This window comes from Bacillus rossius, chromosome 10 (assembly GCF_032445375.1).
Source record: "Bacillus rossius redtenbacheri isolate Brsri chromosome 10, Brsri_v3, whole genome shotgun sequence".
Lineage (NCBI taxonomy): Eukaryota > Metazoa > Arthropoda > Insecta > Phasmatodea > Bacillidae > Bacillus > Bacillus rossius.
The window spans coordinates 2,580,631-2,596,862 of NC_086337.1; the positions used below are offsets into that span (position 1 = coordinate 2,580,631).

The 16,232-nt window shown below is 36.6% G+C and overlaps 1 protein-coding gene across 1 annotated transcript in view; it reads right to left on the minus strand.

The window, feature by feature from the left end:
- LOC134535716 (eukaryotic initiation factor 4A-I) overlaps window positions 1–16,232 on the minus strand; it is a 92,868-nt gene that overhangs the window by 18,357 nt on the left and 58,279 nt on the right. Inside the window, exons 7-9 of the mRNA XM_063374921.1 lie at window positions 14,240–14,348; window positions 13,556–13,728; window positions 4,766–4,935 (exon numbers count right to left, since the gene is read on the minus strand). Of these exons, the coding sequence (XP_063230991.1) occupies window positions 4,766–4,935; window positions 13,556–13,728; window positions 14,240–14,348 (452 nt within the window). The remainder of the gene's footprint in view (window positions 1–4,765; window positions 4,936–13,555; window positions 13,729–14,239; window positions 14,349–16,232) is intronic.

Sequence of the window (16,232 nt, forward strand, 5' to 3'; positions counted from 1 at the left end):
CGCTCTCGCAGAAGCTACCACAGCGGCTTTTCGTGCGGGCGGGTAAGATAACATGACAGCTAAGACGACTTTTCGTGCGATAGTGGACGCGCCGAGCTCGGCTAGACATTGCCCGAGCGGCATTCACGTGTATGTATCTGACGATGCGGTGACACCTCGAATTCTCTATTGCGATCATTCCGTTTATAAGTCCGTTTTTCCAGAAACCGTGAGGGGTCGCATCAGCGGGATTCTACTGTACATGTACTTTAAAACATTATTTTTGATAAATTTTGAGCAAATAAAACAATAATTACATCAAAAAAATATATGTGTATAAAATTATGACGAAATATTTATTTTTTCTAACTAAACAATTTTTTTTCACCGAAATTTTGCACCGAAATAACTCTTTTTATTCACCGAATTGGCCCTAGCAATACCCCTCACGTGTCTCATGGGGAAAGGTTATACGGGTAGTTCCGGTGCAGAGTTTTCTTTGCAAATTGTGTTCCACAAGTGAAATGTGGTGTATCCCGAATTAAATTTAATAAAAATGATGCCAAGTGGCACAGTTTCAATTCACGATTGTGCAAATGCATTCAAATATGTGCCCTTTTTTTTAAAAAAAAAATTACATTGACGTGTTGGACATGCTAAAGTTATTTAACATACTATATAAAAACTATATTTAATGATTCATTCATTGTCAACCTATTAAAATGTTATTTACCTGGATACTGTTTATCTAACATTTATCAGAAGGTATTCTAATATTTTGATGTGTGACATGTTTTCAATTTTTTTTAAAAATATATATATAAAATCGTGTTTTTTCAAAATGCTACAAAGTGCTACATTTCACTTTTTAAAATGCTAGAAAATGCTAAATTTCATTTTTAAAATGATAATTTTAAAATGCTAATTTTCCAGGACTCTAGTTATAATGTTAAACCCAAAGATATACTGTAAAAATACGCAAAACTACGGCGTTTATTTTCCTTTCCGGCATAATGTTTGGATAGATAAGACAAACAGGCGAAGTTTTAAAGCCTACGCACACCGCTCGGGGCACTGACGTCAGCTTGGAACAGCGACACCGGATAAATACAAAAGCAAGCAGATGATTGGGCGAACGGTGTTTGGAACAGCTTTACGTGAGTGGCCATACCACGTCAGCCGGGGGCGCTGGCATATAGTTGGAACAGCGTCGTAGTATCTTTGTCACCCTGCCGTACGGGGCAGCACAAGCATAATCAATTGCGCCAAAAAGCGGAAAAATGTAAACAAACATTCATTTACGAATGGTGTGACGATGATGATTAGTTGGTGAACAGTGTTTTAAAGATTTTGTTGGGTCGTTACCATAACGCCGAATGTCAAAATTGACCACAACTCCGAAATAACGAATGAATTTGTGTGTTTTTCTTAAATGTAACTTAACGCCGAAATACCACAATCAAGTACAACACTTTCATTTGCTAGTTCTCTAGTTGTTGCTTAATTTTGTTACTGTTTCATTTCACTTCTTTAGTTAATTTATACCCTTCTCCAAGTTAGGCAAGTTGTATGAACGAAAATAATTTATACTGCTCAAGGAAAGCCTAAAATATTTTTTTTATAGTTTATTACGTATTACAAAACAAATTTTAGATTAGTTTGACCCCTTTGACATATGAGCCATTAACTTCTAATGATGTAAACATTTATAAGAGTTAATGTTAATAACTTAGTTGTGTACTCAAATTTGATAAATATGAATTTTTGATGTATGTATGCTACATCATATATGTATTGAAACCTGAAAAAAAAAAAAAAAATGTTGCTAATAGAATTTGAATTATTTAATATTAAGTTAACTAGGTGAGTATCGAGAATCGAAGGATTTTTTAAGGAATCGCTTATCGGGTATTGGAATCGAAAATTTTGTAATCGTCCCATCCCTAATTTGAAGCCTAGATATTCACGAGTTATCGTTTTTAATGGCCACCAGGTAAACTTTATTTCAGTGCAATATTACAAATAAAATGTTTGCTAATTTTATTCACATTCTTAAAACAATATTTATGTTGTTTTATATATTTTTGAATCACCTCGTCTGGTTATGAACGTGAGCCAGGCCGCGTCACGTGCAGGTGCAGAGCTGGCTGGACTGACATCACATGCCGTGCACACCTGGGTCGCCGCTTCCCCTCCCTCCAGCCCTCAGCTCCCCGCGCGGCGCTGTTGGTTTTGACATCCAAAACCTGACAGCTGCAGAGTTACGCGAGCCACTGTCACGTGTTTCGAGATTTCTGCCGTCGGGTAGGTGCGGAATGACGCCACTGGCCCCGGCCGCGCTCGTGAGTTCCAGAAATGACGGTTGATATATAAAAAGATGACATCGGCCTCAGCCGAGAGTGGAGAAGGAGAGTTCAGGCGGGAGCCTTTCCGCGGCGCAGCTTCCGGGGCGATAGTGCCGCGGGTGCGACAGAGTGGCCAAGTCCTTGGACGAAGGTTCCAGGGCAGGGAGTGAGAAGTTCAGAGTGAAGTTGGGAGTTTTCCCGCGGCGGAGTTCCGAGTGAAGTTCCGAGCGAGGCGTCGAGTGGGATCTCGGCGAAGGGGAAGTGCGACGGAGGTGGTGGAGTCCTGCGACGGAGGACCACGAGGGATGCTGTGGCGAGAGTTGCGCCAGAGGTGCGGTCCAGCGAGGTGTGTGGATTGTGAGAAACGAGTGACTGGAGGAAGCAACATTGTTTAAGTACAATTGATTAATTGGCATGTTTAGATTATTAGCTAGTTATGTAAATAGTAGCAATAAATAAAACTGTGTGTGATAAAAATCTTTAATTGAGCTATCCTTTACGAACCCGCAGTAAATCGCAATAATATATACCGTATTTACTCGCGTAAAGGCCCCCTTTCCCCCCCAAATTTTCGACTCCAAAAAAAGTGAGGGTGCCAATACGAAAATTTGGAGGAAAAAATAATTTTTTTAGGTATGAAAAACTAACATTTAGTAAAAGCAAAATGAAATACCGCCACAACTTATTTAAACGCCAATTAAATTTTGACTAAATGAATCACTGGCGGAACGACTGGCAAGTCGCGTGTCTTTGTTCTAATGAGGGAGGGTGGGGTAGGCAGCGACGCGGCAGGGGGGGAGAGAGACAGAGGCGTGGCTTAACCTCCCTCCTGCCTGCCAGCCAGCCAACCAGACAGGAGTGTAGGTACCTGCTCCACCCACTTCCCTTCCTCCTTCACTTCCCCTCTTCTTCTCCGACAACACTGCACATCAACACAAGCGCGCGAGTCCAGCTTTCTTTATCTTTATGTCGTTTGAGATAGGACTAACTGCTTACGTCTGGCATGCCTCACGATGGTCCTACTGAGAGCGGACAAACTATAATACCAGTCTCTGTATCACTGCCGCTTACAAAATAACCTCCCGCCGCTCACAATACATGGCTTGCTGTTTGATGCATGCCAAGCTGCCCTGCCCTCAGATAAACCCAGAAAAACACGTTTTTAAATTTTTTCTCAAAAATGTTTACAAAACGAGGGGAGGCGTATACGTAGGCGGGTCTTTACGCGAGCAAATACGGTACATCAAGTTAGCTGCTACTGTATCACATGGTGTTAAGGTCGATTGCGACTATCGATTTATACAGCACTGAAACTATAACAATTACTTCTTTTAATGCACATCTCAATGGTGTGTGTGACGAAATGAATAAAAATAATAGTTTGTTTTCAAGTTTTCAAGCCATTTTTTGAATCGTTCACCGATGTTTCCAACACTTAATAGCAAGAATATAGTGAAAAGAACTTTACATACTCGTTGCATATTTAAAACTTTGGTTTATTGTTCATGTTTCTGATTATGAAGCCCCCATTAAAAGACCAAAAAGGGTATTTATATTCCAGGAATTTCTTAACCTCAACAGTGAACTTTGGTTGGTATGAGTAACTCACTAGGTAAGCTATGACCAATATTCGTAAGGAAACGAATATTTGCTATTTCAAAGTGTTAGTATTCGAGGTTGAGTTGAATAAGAATAGTTTATTATTTGTATTCGTATTCAAACGTACAAAATTTTACACAGGTGTACTTAAGATTCAAAAATAAAAAAGTAAAAAATTGTGTTTATAATATTGCTGAACTAAAAGACAATTTACCTAGCGCCAGTTATTCGATCTTCGTACTCACAAATAGTTTGATATTCCAATTCGTATTCAAATCAAACTAAAAAAAAACTGATATTCACACAGGCCAAGTTACAATGGGGAAAGAATTAGTCATAACCAAATGTAACTTTGTTGAACTTCATCAATGGGTTCGCAGTACGTTGCTGTATTGCCGTTGTGCTGTCGTTGTCTGTTCTGAATCATCACTGGGTTCTTCTATTTGTCACTATGATGATCAAAATTGTTAGATTGCATTCACTGTTCTTGTTGCCACTACTCGTCTTCATCAGCCCAATGTGTCAGTTAATGCTGTATTAAATTTTTTGACTAATCCCTTCCGCTGAATTTTCTGACACGTTTTAAAATTTTTGACATTGGCTCATTTAAGATTTTTTTGTCTGTTTGTGTTTGTGCCTTTTGAGTTCTTTATGACTTACAGTGGTAACCAGCAATGGCAATGCATAAACAAAAATCTTAAATAAATATCACTTAAATGAATATCTAGTTAAGAAACTTAATTTCTATGAAATTAATCCTGATGAAACCTGACGAATTGAAAATGTAATTCCCATCCACCATTGAAGATTTGATATTACGGTCCCTGCTAACTAGGAGATACCTGTGGATGTAGTTTTCTCTGTTAGATGGAAGATCATAATTGATGACCAACGAAACTTGCTGCACATCAATCCCTCGAGCCAGAAGGTCAGTAGTAATCAGCACTCGGCTGGATCCCGTCCGGAACTGACGCATGATGACGTCTCGCTCACGCTGCTCCATGTCTCCGTGCTGAAACATACATGCAGATAGCATTTCATAGGCACATCTCAGTTACTGCTTATTTTATACACTGGAGGTCTACATTCTCTTTCAATCAATCTGTCACAAAATATATCTACTAAGGTAAATTTTTATATGCATTAATATTTTTTTAAAAATTATATTGTAGAAGCAACAAAAGGGGCAAAACATTGGTGTCCAACAAGTCCGGATTGAAATATGTCGAATTATTCCTATTCAAAGAAGCATGTAAGATTCATGATGAATCATCAATTGGCATGTAGGCACTGTGAGTTGGGAGCTTCAGTAGCTTGGTGTCAAGTTCCTTATGTTCTGGCTGAGCTGGGATATCCTGCGTATTCAATCAATCAAATCTATTTACTCTTCCATCCTTGCATAGTGTGTTATTTGCAATTAGCCAATCAAGTGCCTTGCAGACACAATCAGGTGATATAGTATAATCTCTTGATATATTTAAGTTCTCCAGAATTTCAGTCACCCCAACTGTTCCTACATATGTGCTCTATCGGGGAAGTATTTCAGGCAGATTTTCACAGACTTCAAATATAAAGAGAGCAAATAATGTTTCATGTTATTTGAAAGTGTATTAACCAAATTTACCTGGAAATTTACCGTCTTATCTCGCATAATCGTCGTACATTTTATTCTAAAATTAAGTTTGAAAATTAGGGGTGCAACGATTATGTGGGGAAAAATTTTTTTGTTAGGTAAAGTTATTCATAAAAACAAAACCAGTTCATGGAAAGTACGTTTATTTAAAAAAAGGTGGAGTATACAAGAGCACGCCAAACAATTTATATTATTAATTAGAAATGGGTCAATTCCATATTTTTCCGATTCCGATTAAAAAAAAGTTTGATTCCAGGTTTGGTTCCGTATTCCGATTCCACCAAAAAAATTGCCATGTACCTATCATTAAAGAACTTAAAGGAAATATACAATATACCATGATTCCAAACAAACTTCTATTCCAAGACAAAGTTTTTAATGAAATTCTAATGAGAACTCAGCTGCTTGTATCATGCTAGTTAATTAATAAGCAATACAAGGTTATAATTTAATCAATTTCTAGAAATGAGATTCAGGTGTATTTGCAAAACAAACTGAAATATTAAAACAGTATACAAATCAAAAATAGAATCTTATGGTACATTATGAATTTCACTGGAGTCCCCCAAAGCAAGATACAGTAGAACCTCATTTTTACGTACCCGCGATATACGAATTCCCGCGATTAACCTATTTGTTTACATGCACTGTCAATTTCCCTATACTAATAATGCATTCTTTTCCCGCCTTGTGCAAAAGCATTTCCCACTGTTTACGTAGAATTAGTGCTGTATTTCGTGGCAAACCATCGGAAAATTGAGAGAAAATAATAAATTCTTAAAATGAATAGCGTGAAGTTTAATTATTAAGCGTTACTACATGAGTGTATGGTCACCACAGCTTCGTTCGCCATTGTAAACAACTTACTTTTTTTTTTGTGCCACGTGCTATTGTACACCATACGGCCATGAACCAAACGTATGGTGACAAACATGAAAATTAATAAGTACTTTTCTTAGCGTTCCCCTTTAATCTTAAATGTATTATGCATGAAAATAAAGGTGAAAACTCGCATTTAAATACACAAAAGAGCGGATTACTGTTCCATTATTAAAATACGTTTTAAGCAACGTACGTGTTTCTTATAAATATGGCGTCTTCGTGCATATTCGGCGATGTTTGTTTTACCACATTAGAAACATTCTGAAAAGTCAAATGGCTGCAATGAATATCCAAACAATTCAATGGCAATTTAACTTCTATTCCTCAACGTAAACAATTATATTGATGGTGGTAGCGATCGTTTTATAGTATTATTTCTCAAAAAATCTGAAATTAATAAATCAATTGTGTTACAAAATTTCAGCACCAAATGGCTACTATATCAAGATGCTTCAACATTCTCATCTCTTACACAAAAACAGCAAATTTCATGTTTAACTTTCGGCAATAATGAAGAACGGGGATATTGGATATATTTATAATTTTAATCATGTGAGAGAGTGAAGTTCTGGTTAATATATAAAAACGTAACCGTCTCTGACATATTATTTACTGTGGTATATATTTTCTTATTGCTTCCCATATAATGAGATGATAAAAAAAATTTGAACAATTCCCTCATTTTGCATTTTCCCTATTTTTACATTTTTTTTCCTGGTCCCTTGAAATATGTAAAAATGAGGTTCTACTGTACTTAAGTTGAGTCCGAAAATGTTTTAATAGGTTGGTTGTGGTTTTTGTTGGCCCACAAGATATTTTCGTGTTACAATAATTGCATATTGCAAATTTGTAATCAAACGGGTAGATTGTAAAATGTTTCCACACTTTAGACATGATTTTTTATTTCTAATACACCGTTTCACGTGTGTTTCTGCAAAAACGAGTTATATACATCACAGAAATACGTGTACTATACTATAGTAGAAATAAACTGACATGATCTCTAGAAAAATAGTAATTGAAACCACGCTTGTTAATAGAAACAAAAGTGAGGTTACAACATAAAGTATTTGATAATATGGAAGCTTTCGTGTTTCATCTCATGCAGTAAGTGCTCAACCGCGCCAAAATGTACCATCTATGTGTGAAGCAAACTAAAAAAAAGTTAATTAATCAGACATACTAGTTAAATATATTATTATATTAAATAAAAATACAGTAATATATTACGTGTTTTAACCCAATTTTAACAATTTTAAAACTTCAAACAAAATAAATTACGATAGATAGAATTGCTTTTGTTGTGTTGCACGCTCTGTTAGCTGTTTACAATGTTAAAGTATGGCGGACTCGGCTAGATGAGATGATGTATTCGTAATTTGTTTCTTTTCCTTTCTTTACATATTGTGTAATTCAACACAAAATAAGTTAAAACACGGTTATGATTCTAGAGTTTGGAAAATAAATACAGTAGAACCTCGATGATATGTTCCTGTTTCATACATTTTCCCGTGTCATACGCCGATTAATTTCGGTCCCGCCGAAAGTACTATATTTACAATGGTTTGCTTTCCCGGAACATACACTTATAAAACCATTAATATCCCGTTTCATACGTTTTTACGAAGCGGAAAAGTCCTAAAATCCACAAAAAAAAATTTATATTCATCCTTATAAACTCAGTTTTAATGCTTTTATTTTGAAAAACGATCATTGTTTACCTTTGCAAACATAAGAAAATAACTATCACACCATAGATATGGATAGTATCAGGAAGACTGTGCACTTCGCTAGTAGCATCTATGGCCAGCACCAAGCGAGACTAGTGGCGCAAACTAGCAATGATTATGAAAATGGTGCACGTGCTTTACCAAGGCACGGATCTCATATTTTGTGCAGTCGTTTATCTTTGAACTGAATATACCCGTTTGTTATTGTTTTTTTACGATTGGATTGTTTTGAATTTTACGTTTCTCAAGTTAAAATTTTATTGAAAATTGTTCTGTTGCATAAAGTTGTTTGTAAAATGTAATAAACAAGCAAAAATTTCTGATTTTTTTTTTACAATAGCCTAATTTTTTAAATTTCTAATTTAGGCTTGGTGACTTTTCCCCCCCTCCAAGAAAGGACTTCATAACATTTTTTAAGGCCACTGTTTCTCATGTCAGCTTTACTTGATTATGGACTGTATTTTACATTTCTGGTGGTTTTATTATATGTATAATATAATGATGAATTCATATCTTTCATTAATATAATGCAATTATTTACACATATATATATTTATGTTTAATCTGGCACTGTGCTGATATGCTAGATTGGAAAAAAATTTCATTATTGCCATTCCCTTTTCATACACTTTCCCGCATCATACACCATTTTTGTGCCCTCCGTTGAAAAGTGTATGACAGGGGTTCTACTGTAGTTCATTTGATCCTAACAACTTTTATAATGTAATTGTATAAGTTGAAATTGCAACCAATATAAACGTGATATAACTATTACGTAATTTACCAATTTTGAATAAAGTGCAAGGTAAGTTACGTAAATATTGTGACAATATTCTGGCAGAAAAAAAAAAGGTAATTTTAGCAGGAATCGCTGGTTTCTTTCTGGAAAAAATTTTTTTCTCTCTAAATTATTAAGAGTGCTTAGTACCATACTAAATACGATACGATTCTTTGAAACTTGGCGGAAGAATCTACGGTTCCGATTCCTGGCAGAATCTGTGGAATCGAAGCACCGAAGAATTGACATAACCCATCCCTATTAATAATTCATTAAACAAAAACATTTCTTCAACTTTAAATAGAAAAACCAAAACTCTATGCAAGCCACTTGAATCTGACGTGAACGAACGTGTCGTAGTACACACTTGCCACGAAAGAATGCGGGCCTTCAAATGTAGTTAACTCGGCACCTGACAGAGAGCGCGCGTTGCATGCACTCGGCGAGATATCGATATTCGACTACGTGCGCGCGCTCTATAAGGGAAGCAACATAACCAAACATGAATGATGCGCTGGCTACATTTTTATAAGCGGTACGCTGCGGTAATGCAGACAATCAGATAGAGGAAATACCGTTTAAAAACGTCTTTAAAAGAAAATTTACACCTCAGACAACATCGTATTTTTCCGTTAATTAAATAAGTAAGTAGTAATGACCAAACAAATATTAGATTTCTACTTTAAAATACATAGTTTTATACGGAAAAGATACCTACACAAAGCGCTCGGCATCTACTAGCAGGACCAAAAACATCATGCAAATTTACGCGATAAGTTTTTTTATCCCAATTTTGACACCCAAAAATATAAGTGCAACGATTACGTGAGTGTGACGATTATGCGATAAAAGAGGGTACTCACTTTGACATATGAAATAATGCGCTGAAGTAAACGTCGCTCTAGTTCAATTAGTGCCGGTTTTCAACAGGAATATTAACTGGTAACTAGTTATTCGAATACACCTTACATGGAGCATGTCCGAGTTTTTCAAACACATACTACATCGATGACAAAAAAAACAAATAACTTTTTTAGCAACAAGTTCCTGTGGCAATGGCTTATGCAAATTCAAATGATATTTCACTATCTGATTAGGATAGCATTTTTCTGACAGACATCACAAAACGTGTTGCAAAAAGTATTTACGACTGAGTGAAATTCTATCTTATCAGCTACCTGTTGAGGATAAGCCTCACATCAATGTATTAGTCTTGTTTCACGTTCCCAACTTGTCTCTCTAGCTCTTAAATCTGAAAATCTAATCAATAAAATTCCCGCTGAGGAGATTTTACACCCACATTTTCGATGGATCTTGCTTTAGCCATACGTTGTTAAAATGTTCAAGACTGAGCTGATTTTCGGGAACTTCTGCAGCTCGCTTACTTCGCTTGGCTAATATTGCAAACCTACCTGCTTCCGATTCACTCTGAAGCATCAAGTTATGTGTTTCTTTTCGGGGCGTTGTTTGCATTGGGTGGTTGTCTCCTCGACCATCGTAAAATTTTTAATTGATAATTAATAAAATAAATAAAAATAACTTACATCTTTCGATCCACTGACACGAAACAATTTTTTTTGTTACATTTATAATTCTGCAGGGAATACATTTTCAAACTAATACTGAACTATACAGTTGTAATATATAAAAATAATTAAGAAAGAAAACAACAAAGCAATCCGGTTTACTTACCTTTTTGAATATGATGAATAATTTTTCATGCAAGCAAAATATTATACATATGACTTATTTGTACACTCAGTTATTCAATAGTATGTTACAAACGAACAAAAAAATTACTTTCTTAAGTTTATCTGTCAACAAGTAAGCAATTATCAAGTCTATAGCTGATCGAGAAGTAACTTTCAAATCGATTACAATATGTGCACAGAACATTGGCCTGAAGTGCAGTGTTTGCTTTGTGTTAACAGTTTTAAAAAATTGTCTAATGACAGTGACTGTTTTTACAACCATCATTTCCACAATGTTTTGGATGGAACAAATAATCTTTGGACGAAACAATACGGCAATGGTGTGGTACAAATGTGACTTCACATACCGTCTCCTTCATGCTACCAACCTATGTTTTCATTCAAAACATCTATGGACTGCTTGTTTGAATTAGCAAGCAGCTGTCGCCAAAGACTGTCAAAGATACCTGATTATTACTCCATGCTTTCATTAATGATTTAGGCTATAATATCTTTCATTCTGAATTGTATTCCCTGTTTTCACCATTTCTTTCTCTTTTTCTTAATTTTCTTGCATTGTCATCCAATCCACAGCTACGTTTAAAATTTCAAGTTGCCAACTCATCCGGAAGTTAGTTCAAATTTAATTACAATATTCCACCCAAACAGATACTGCCCAACGGGAGCTAATTAAAATGTGGTAGAAAATTAGATTTAATAATCTTTCAGGTTAAATTTAGGGATGGGATTTTCGAATCTTGGATTCGTCGAATATACCGAATCCTATGGATTCAAGGATTCGTAGGATCCGAGGTGGGATTCGAGGTGGGTTTTTAAGAGTTTTAGGTAGTAATTGATAATTGTAGTGCTGGGCGAAGTTTGAAAATTTAGAACCGAACCGAACCCTTACGTTCGGTTCGGTTCGAAACCTCTTAAAATATATTCGAAAAACCGAACGTTCGTTTAAAAAAAATTACGTTTTTCTAATTTTCTAACCCCCATTTGAGACCATTCACAAAACAGCTCAACAAAATTCTATTAGTTGTAATATTCCTACTTTTATCGCATAATCGTCGCCTCAACAGTTTCAAGCTCAGACAAAATAAAAATAAAATAATTAATCGTCGCATAACTCGCATAGCATTTTTTCACATGGGCGCGCTTTGTTTTTTGATTACTTTAGAGAATTTTGTATGCATTTGTCGTACTACGTAATATAAACTATCGTACAAATGCCAAAGGTATTGTATATTATACCTTTAACTATAGTGCGTGTACGAGAAGTGTTGTAAAATCACCAAAAATTGTGTACCCCATACGTTAAACTAAAGCGCATGTACGAGAACTCTCGTATTTCGGCAAAACTAACGTGATCAAGTTAACACAAGACAAATGCGGTAGGAAATGATTACGTAAATTACGTATTTTAAATTACTGGGGTGTATTTATTTTCTTTGGCCTTTTTGGTTATAACAGTCAGGTAATGAAAATATTAATTTAATCTTGTGTATTAAAAGTACTGGTCCAGTAAATGTTACAGTACGGTACTAAGTTGACTAGCGTAGTCGCGGCAGCCATCATTATTTCTCGTGTTTTCTTTTTTCCAACGCAAATTTCTATAACCACACTTTTTACGTTGCGTTTACAATATTATTGTTCTTGAGGTGATTTGCGATGAGCAGGCTAACGTCGTTTAAGTTTTCCAAATGGAGAAAAGATAATGACGACCCGGATGACCCAGAACCACCCCAAAAAAACCGTCTAAAGTTTCTTCTAACGAGCAGCATTCTTCCAAGAAAACAGCAACTGCAGTCAGCGGGTTTTGTAATGTAGATAGGTAACTTAATTCACATTCGCCTTTTTTTTAATGTCCTATTAAAAAGTTTTACTTATTAAAAATGTTAGGTTATGTCTACCACAAAAATATGTTATGTGGCCTTATGCTGAATGTTCGTCATCTTTATAATATTTTTTTTAAATGGAGGTTAGTGTACACTTAAAAAGGAATATAGTCTTTTTGAAATTTAGATGTAACTTCTTCACTAATTAAAAGTTGGTATATATATAAGCTAAGCTATATAATGTTTTAATTTTACATATGGCTGGAGAATCTTTCTTTCTCGCCACTCAGTTAAAGACCAAAATGGTGGAACTTCATGAATTAAAAGTTGGTATTTATATAAGCTAAGCTATATAATGTTTTAATTTTACATATGGCTGGAGAACCTTTCTTTCTCACCACTCAGTTAAAGACCAAAATGCTGGTCATCGGTTCATTTTAATTCAAAACAATTATTTCTGTATGAGGTTTGGTTCGGCTCGGTTCGAAACCAGAGAACTGAGGTTCGTCCAGCTCTAGAAAATTGTATACCTAAACTATATTATAAAGGTAACGGAAATGGCACAAACACAAGATAAACTACGCTGCATTTTGTCAATTAGCATAACTACTCTATCATTTCCAAACTTCAATAATATAACATTGCAGAAAAAAACGTAACTTTTTTTAAATGGTGTCTGTTATACAAACGTATTTTATTGAAAACATAGGAAGGATTAATTTAACAGAGAATTAGACAGATGCAAACTTACGTGTGTGGTTTTTGAGGTTATTTGTCTCTATTTTATATCAGGTGTATACACTATGCACTTATTTTATAATTTTATAAATACACATGTGATTTTTTTAATACATAGGCCTATGTAATTTTTTAAAATAAATGTGTGATTTTTCTTAATAACATGTGGTGAAGTTTAGTGTGGGACTGGGATTTGAGATTCGATGACAAACACTGAGGATTCGAACAAGGATTCGGATTCGACCAAAATGTGGATTCGTCCCATCCCTAGTTAAATTATAACAAAATCACTTAAGAATTACATTTTTTAAATGGTAAAGCATAAGCCTTGATGAGTACCATGGCCGACACGGTGAAGTCGCGGCTGTGCATGTTCTCGGTGAGCCAGTCCACCTTGCGGCGAGTGTTGCAGAAGATGACGGCCTGGGTGATGCTCAGGGTCTCGTACAGGTCGCACAGCGTGTCGAACTTCCAGTCCTCCCGCTCCACGAAGATGAAGAACTGCTTGATACCTGCAACCCCGCCCCGCCCACTCTGGCTCAGCTCCTGCCACCACTCACCACTCTCGCAACACAACATGACTGCGTGCATGTTTCCTTGCTGAGCCACATCAAGATCTGCCTAGTTCTAACAAGAGAATGTTCTGGACGTCAGCAATCCAAACATTCACAATAAGTGCCGTCCACAAAACCTTGTGCATCAATCAGGAATACTGCAGTCAAGTCCTAAAAGTTAGCTATTAGGCCTAGTTTAATTCAACCACATAATATATAGTTTTGGATCAACTAATCTTATTTAACCTTAAATCTTAAAAATTGTAATTGTAAGTGTATCACTCACAAACCAATAAAAATTTTGTTTTCTCAAAACCACAAAAAACTAAAGTATCCATCATTTCAGGAAAACAAGAAAAGTATTTTGTTGCAATGATTTAGGAATTTTACATGAAAAATATGCAAGATCGCAGCACATTTGATATAAGTTATAAAAGAGAGGGCTGCCAGGCGAGGTGCGAACACTCACCTTCTAGCGTGAGCTCCTCCTTCTTGACCAGGATACGGATGGGGTTGCGCATGAAGAGGGACGTCACCTCCAGCACATCAGACGGCATGGTGGCAGACAGCAGGATCACCTACCACAATCACATTCACATTCACCTCTGCCAATATCCACTGCAGTACTCCCAAATATCTGCAATAACCATTTATACGAGGCCTGTCTTTTTTTAAACCTCTAAGCAAGCACCAAGTACGTAAGGGCTAGACCTGTGCGTCGCGTGATGGACAACTGCACAACTTCTGTCATCGACTCCGATGCATCAGTCGTGGCCGGGATACCGTCATTTGAACACGGCCGCTCGATAGACGCTCCCGCCAAATGTGAGTAATGAAATACAATCTTTTTTCTGCATGTAGAAGGAAGTGGTGCTGTTGAAATCCATCGCAGCATGAGCTACGTGTACTGTGAAAACTTTACGAATGATGCTAGTGTACAGGAATGGTGTAGAAAATTTAAAGAAGGGTGGACAGGACAATGGCGCAAGTCTGTCGCTACTGTAGGCATCGTCGAGAGCGTGTTGGTCAGGTGGTCGGAGGGAAAAAAAGGTTTACAATCAGTGAACTTTCTGAACAATTTCCAGACATGTCAAGGTCTGCTCTGTACACAACTGTCAGTAAAGACCTATCAGTATAGATGTGCTCGTTGGGTCCCGAAAGTGCTGATTGACGACCACAAAACTGACCGCACACACATTATCAAAATGAGGGGGAAGAATTTGAAGTCCATCCTTACTGGAAGAAAGACTTGGGTAGAACCCAAAACACCGATTAGTAACTTCGTCATTGTCCTGAAGACAGAGAGAGTTCTCTGGCTTGTACCGCGAGTCGCAAGCAACCACAGGATTCACTTGTGAACAGTGTAAGATTGTCAAATTTTGGTAACCACACAAGAAATTTGTGCGAGTCAGTGCAGATGTTTTATACAAGATTGTAGTTTCAACATACAGTAGAACCCCGATTATCCGCGACTCGATCATACGATTCGCGGATTAACCGAGATTTATGTCCATCAAGTCCAATTTTTTAGTTACATATAACCAATGATTCAAAATGTATGTAAATGTTAAAATACTTTGCAAAATGTATGTTGGTCAAAGTACTTAGACTCAGTTATGTTTATATACACAGAAAGTTTTTAAAAAAATACTAGTACATACATACGTATGTACATAATATTTTTGTGTTCCATGTTACGTGAATAGATTATACACTGGTGCGTGATTCCACGTCCGCATGACCGGACTGTACACTCCCGCGCGCAGCACGGCGCCGTGCCACAGAGATTACCCGGCGCATGGAGACAGTCCATTCTATTAGTGTACGTTGTTGGAGCGTGAAGGTGGTGATAATTTTATGTACTGTAACAGTGATCTGCATTCCGACGGATTATACCGTTGTGTTGTGCGGAAGTGTTGAGCGCAACATTTCAACATGTCATCAAATGAACAGAAAAGATAGCGAGCGGTACTGTCCATTGACAGCAAAACAAAACTTATATAAAGATATCAGAGTGGAGAAAAGATTGCAAACTTGCGACTGAGTTTAATGTCGGTAACACAACAGTGCGCGACATTATAAAACATCGCGAAAAAATCCTTCAGTTTGCTTCACAGGCTGACACTTCAAGTGGATTAAATAAACGCAAGACGATGAAAGAATCCACATTTAGCAGCTTGGACACTTGTTTGTTTGAATGGTTACAACAGAAAAGGTCGGAGGGTGTACCATTAAGTGGCGTAATTTTATCACAGCAGACGTAATTTTTTTTTAAAAAAACTAGGCTTGACAGAAGAACCGTTTTCCTGTTATATTACTTCTCCGTTATTTTATGAGCACCGACTGTACGGAAGTGTGTGTGTTGCAACTAGTGCTTGACACGCAAGATAAATTCAGCCTATCACTTGCTGACGCGGCACAGTGATACGACGGTGTTTGTTTATTTCAAAACTCAGCTAAGA